The sequence below is a fragment of the Eucyclogobius newberryi genome, unplaced genomic scaffold (assembly GCF_026437365.1).
Source record: "Eucyclogobius newberryi isolate DKJ021-1_F unplaced genomic scaffold, fEucNew1.0.hap1 SCAF_22, whole genome shotgun sequence".
NCBI lineage: Eukaryota > Metazoa > Chordata > Actinopteri > Gobiiformes > Gobiidae > Eucyclogobius > Eucyclogobius newberryi.
In genome coordinates this window covers 22124002-22129814 of record NW_027315857.1, presented here as the reverse complement: position 1 = coordinate 22129814, position 5813 = coordinate 22124002, and the positions used below count along the sequence as shown (strand labels likewise).

Here is a 5813-nt window from a genome sequence, read left to right as displayed (position 1 = left end):
TCTCGTTTTCATCTGGTTTTGGTCTCGTTTTCATCTGGTTTTCGTCTCGTTTTCGCCTCGTTTTCTCCTCTTTTTTTGTCTAGTTTTCATCTATTTTTTGTCTCATTTTCATCTGGTTTTCGTCTTGTTTTCATCTGTTTTTTGTCTCGTTTTCATCTCGCTTTTGTCTCGTTTTCAATGTGTTTTTGGTCTCGTTTTCATCTGTTTTTGTCTCATTTTCGCCTCGTTTCCTCCTCGTTTTTGTCTCGTTTTCATCTGGTTTTTGTCTTGTTTTCATCTGTTTTTTGTCTCGTTTTCCTCCTGGTTTTTTCCTTGTTTTCCCTGATAAAACTACAGACAAGTGGACCTCTTCCAAACATCGACAGGAGGATAAACAAGTTTAGCCGGCTTCTTCAGCTGAACACATGGCTGTCCAAAGAGTGTTCCCCGAGAGGACTACACTACATTGAGAACTTCTATCTATTCTGGAAATGAGAGGACCTGTTTAGGAGAAATGGCCCCCACCTATGCAGAGGTGGAGTGAGGGTGCTGACAGAGAACCTGCTCCACGCTCTGAGGCATTGGACTGGGCCTGGACAGGGTCCTGAGCAGATAGTTAGAGAAGAGAGGAATGAGAGAAGAATTCCTGCTCCATCAGCCAGAGACCGAGCCAATGTTTCAACATCAAAAGCACCACAACCTCAGCCTCCACCAAAGGATTCATCAGCAGCTGCTCCACCACCACCAGCAAAGGATTCAGCTCCAGCTGCTCCACATTCACCTCCACCGCCTCCAGCAAAGGAACAATCTTCAAAGGCCTTGGACCCATCTGTGACAAGCCCAACAACATCCCTGTCATCGCCCCTGCCTTCACACCAGCCCTGGGTTCCCCCTGCAACATCTACTCCCACTAAAGATTCATCATTCTCCTTCTCATCTCCACTCTCACCCATGGGCCTTCCCAGCCATTTTGAAAGTCTGATCAAATCAGGCATTAAGATGGCTCCACTCACGCCCAATATAGCAAGGGCTATGTCTTCCCTGCACAAGCCGACTACACCAACAAAAGCCCCACCACCCATCCCCCCTCGCCTCTCACCTGGTCCCAAACTCTCCTTGGCTACAAAAGCCCCACCACCCATCCAACCTCGCCTTTCACCTGGTATCTCCCATAGCTAGGATGCACTGGGTCTCAGCGTTGCCGGGACTTATTGTCACATTAAAAATCAAACCAACCCGGGGCCCTATGTAAAAAGAGCCCCCCCTAGTGCTATTTCTGTAGTCACATCATCACAGAGATGGAAAAACAAAATGCGAGTCAGGCCCAATCTGAGAAATGTGATTCATATTCCCTGTGAAAAGATAAAGCCCAGTCTCACTTAAACTAGTCTGAAACTTGCTGTGCTAAATGTCAGATCCTTATGTAACAAATCTCTCTTAATTAATAATTTTATTTCTTCTTATAATCTTGATTTTATGTTTTTAACTGAAACATGGCTTGACAAAAACACAGGAAATGTAGTTCTGATAGAATCTGCTCCACCCAACTAAGTTTGAATCTGAAACACGAGAAAACAAAAAAGGGGGTGGAGTCTGTGCTGTCTTTAGAGATGAAATAATTACCCGCAAGTTGTCTTTTGGGGTGTTTTCATCATTTGAGTATGTCTCCTTTAAAATGGAGCTAAAACGGTCTCCATCCATTCTCTTCATTGTTTTATACAAGCCTCCCCAGCACTGCCAAAGTTTTATTGATGATTTTACTGAGATGCTTTCAGTCATATGCACAGACTTTGATGGTTTGGTCATTACAGGTGATTTCAATGTGCATGTTGATAATATTTGTGACAGAAACGCTAAAGAGCTTGATGCTGTCCTTGAAACCTTCAGTCTTACTCAGCATGTGAGAGGCCCCACCCACAGCAAAGGACACACTCTAGATCTCATAATTACAAAGGGGGTAAATATTTCAAATGTTAATGTGATCGATGTTGCTCTGTCTGATCATTTCTGTGTCTTCTTTGACCTGTCTGTTTCTCCCAAACCTCCGGTTGGTCCTGCAGTTGTTCAGAGGAGACACATAAGTGATGGCACAGGTGCACTGTTTATGGAAATGATAAACTTTGAAAATGTCTCATGTTCTAATGTAAATGATTTGTTGAACTCTGTTACATCTAGTGTTTTGAATGTTCTGGACACCATCGCCCCTATAAAGGCTAAAATGGTTAAAAATAAGCAGAAGGCGCCGTGGAGAAATGATGATTCGGTCAGGGCACAGAAAAGGGAGTGCCGCAGGGCCGAACGGAAATGGCGCAAGTCAAAGCTCCAGGTTCAAAAAGAGATTTACAAAGAAAAGCTGAACATGTACAACCTAATCTTATGTAGAACTATGGAAAGATATTTTTCTGAAATAATTGGAAGCTGCAGTAACAACTCGCGTGTCCTGTTTGCCACAGTAAACAGATTAACAAACCCTCCAGCTCAGCTGCCGTTAGAACTCATTTCCACATCCAAGTGTAATGAGTTTGCATTATTCTTTAATGACAAAGTTCAGGGCATTAAAAATGCTATAAATCCCACAATGCAAAAAATTACCCTAAAACCACCAAGACACTTAGAGCTAACTCACTTTGCACCAGTAACTGACAAAACTGTCCATGAGATCATCACCAGTCTGAGTTCATCTACATGCTGCCTTGATGTGTTACCCACCAAATTTCTAAAGTCTGTGCTGAACAGTTTGTTAGCACCACTCACTCACATAGTTAACATGTCGCTTCAATCTGGAACATTCCCAATGTCTTTGAAAACTGCGGTCATAAAGCCTCTCCTAAAGAAGAGCAGTCTTGATGCCGCAGTACTGAGTCATTACCGGCCCATCTCTAATCTACCATTTTGGGGCAAAGTCCTTGAAAAGGTTGTTTACCAACAGCTCACAGATTTCCTCTTAATAAACAACTCATTTGATGTTTTTCAGTCAGGTTTTAGACCTCATCACAGCACTGAGACTGCTCTTGTCAAGGTGACAAATGACATCCGCCTGAACACTGACACGGGCAAAGCCTCAGTCTTAATTCTGTTAGATCTGAGTGCTGCTTTTGACACTGTCGATCATGGGATCCTCTTACAGAGACTAGAGGACTGGGTGGGCATCACTGGCACTGCCCTAAACTGGTTAAGGTCCTATCTGGAAGACAGGAAGTACTTTGTTGAAATTGGTAGCTGTGTCTCAGACCACATGACCCTGACCTGTGGAGTGCCCCAAGGGTCAGTCCTGGGTCCCCTTCTGTTCAACCTCTACATGCTGCCGTTGGGTCAGTTGATACGCTGTGAAAATGTGTCCTATCACAATTATGCAGACGACACTCAGATCTATGTTTCACTATCGGCAGGTGACTATGGACCAGTAGATTCACTCTGTCACTGCATCCAGCAGATCAGTTTGTGGATGCAAAACAACTTCCTCCAGCTGAACTCAGACAAGACTGAAATAATCGTTTTTGGCCCACAGAAACAAAGAGAAAGTGTTAGCGGTCACCTCCAGAGTCTCGCTCTAAAACCTACAAACCAAATTAGAAATCTGGGGGTAATAATGGACTCAGACTTGAACTTTAACAGCCACGTCAAATCAATAACATCAGCAGCTTTTTACCATCTAAAAAACATTGCCAAAATCAAAAATATACTGTCAAAACCAGATTTAGAGAGACTTATCCACGCGTTTGTCTCCAGTAGATTAGACTACTGTAACGGCCTGCTCACTGGCCTCTCCAAACGAGCTGTAAAACAGCTGCAGTACATCCAGAACGCTGCTGCTCGGGTCCTGACTAGAACCAGGAAGTATGAGCACATTAGTCCTGTTCTCAGGTCTCAGCACTGCCCCCTGTGGCTCAGAGAATAGACTTTAAAGCAGCTCTGCTTGTCTCTCCATGGCCTAGCACCAAAGTACATCTTGGATATGTTAGTGCCATATGAACCATCTCGGACTCTGAGGACCTCAGGGACCGGCCTCCTGCTGGTGCCCAGAGTCAGGACAAAACATGGGGAATCTGCGTTTCAGTTTTATGCAGCTAAAATCTGGAACAGTCTTCCTGAAGATGTGAGACAGGCTTCTACTCTGACAATGTTCAAATCTAAGCTAAAAACAGTTTTGTTTAGCTGCGCATATGACTAAAAGGATTTTTTCTTTGCACTCTTCTCTTTTGTTTGTGATTTTATTAGTTTAGAAAATCAGTTGGATTGATAATTTTTAATTTAGTTAATTTTATTGTAGTTAATTTTTATCTTTGCACTCTTCTCTTTTGTTTGTAATTTTATTAGTTTAGAAAATCAGTTGGATTGATAACTTTTAATTTAGTTAATTTTATTGTATTTCTGTAATTTCTTTGTGATTTGAATGCATTTTTCCTGCTGTGAAGCACTTTGAATTGCCTTGTGTATGAAATGTGCTCTACAAATAAACTTGCCTTGCCTTTCTTTCTTAATTTGCAGCGTCAAACATATTCTATGACATTCCTCTCGTTAGTTTTTCTGAATATAAATATACATTAATTAAATAGTTAATTGTAGGACGTCAGCAGCAGAGGTCGAGGTCGTGATCTGAGGTCTAACTCTCGTTTTCCTCCATCTTGTTTCTTCAGTCGTGTGGCGGAAGTGGGCAGGGCATGGGTCGCGAGGGGGCGTGTCCACACAAATTTGGCTCAGCCAATCAGCTGCGGCGTCTGCTCTACATCCTGGTCCCTGCTTTGAGTCTGCTGACCGCTGTGCTGCTGCTGGCTCTGGCCCTGACAGGTGAGGCCTGTTTAGACCTGGTTTAGTCCTGGTTTAGACCTGGTTTAGACCTGGTTTTGCCCTGGTTTAGACCTGGTTTAGTCCTGGTTTTGCCCTGGTTTAGACATGGTTTAGCCCTGGTTTAGTCCTGGTTTAGTCCTGGTTTAGTCCTGGTTTAGCCCTGGTTTAGCCCTGGTTTAGCCCTGGTTTACCCCTGGATTAGCCCTGGATTAGCCCTGTTTTAGTCCTGGTTTAGACCTGGTTTAGCCCTGGTTTAGTCCTGGTTTAGACCTGGTTTTGCCCTGGTTTAGACCTGGTTTAGTCCTGGTTTTGCCCTGGTTTAGACCTGGTTTAGCCCTGGTTTAGTCCTGGTTTAGTCCTGGTTTAGACCTGGTTTAGCCCTGGATTAGCCCTGGATTAGCCCTGGTTTAGCCCTGGTTTAGTCCTGGTTTAGACCTGGTTTAGCCCTGGTTTAGCCCTGGTTTAGCCCTGGATTAGCCCTGGTTTAGCCCTGGTTTAGTTCTGGTTTAGTCCTGGTTTAGTCCTGGTTTAGACCTGGTTTAGTCCTGGTTTAGCCCTGGTTTAGTCCTGGTTTAGCCCTGGTTTACTCCTGGTTTAGCCCTGGTTTAGCCCTGCTTTAGCCCTGGTTGGTCTGTGTTTCAGGGATGCTGGGCAGCGGTCTGTTGAACTCCAGTCCTCTGCCGTCGCCGAAGCCTTTAACCGAAGATGACCTCACAACGACGGCAACAAGCCCCGCCCCCTTCCCCACCAATCAAACTCTCAGCGACCAATCAACTACAAGGGCTGTTTCGTCGGCTGCTGTGATCGGCCCTACGGCGACCACGCCTCCTCCCACAGAGCCGCCTCCCACAGAGCCGCCTCCTGATTGGTTGAGCACAGTGACATCGCTCAGCACTATTTCCTCATTAAGTTCCACCACCAACGCGCCGGCTTCTGACAACGGTTTGTACCAAAACATACAAGGGGGAGGTGTCTGGGGAGGAGGAGGTGTCTGGGGAGAAGGAGGCAGCCTTGTACTAATTTCTTCAAAAACTATTTACACAAAA

General features: G+C 44.7%; 1 protein-coding gene across 1 annotated transcript in view; it reads left to right on the top strand.

Annotated features, from left to right (window-relative positions):
• The first annotated feature begins 4620 nt into the window (after positions 1-4620).
• The window catches only part of corin (corin, serine peptidase), a 32005-nt gene continuing 30812 nt past the window's right edge, over positions 4621-5813 (top strand). The window contains exons 1-2 of the mRNA XM_072459349.1: positions 4621-4767; positions 5410-5709. Coding sequence (XP_072315450.1) covers positions 4641-4767; positions 5410-5709 — 427 coding nt within the window. The 5' untranslated portion in view covers positions 4621-4640. The remainder of the gene's footprint in view (positions 4768-5409; positions 5710-5813) is intronic.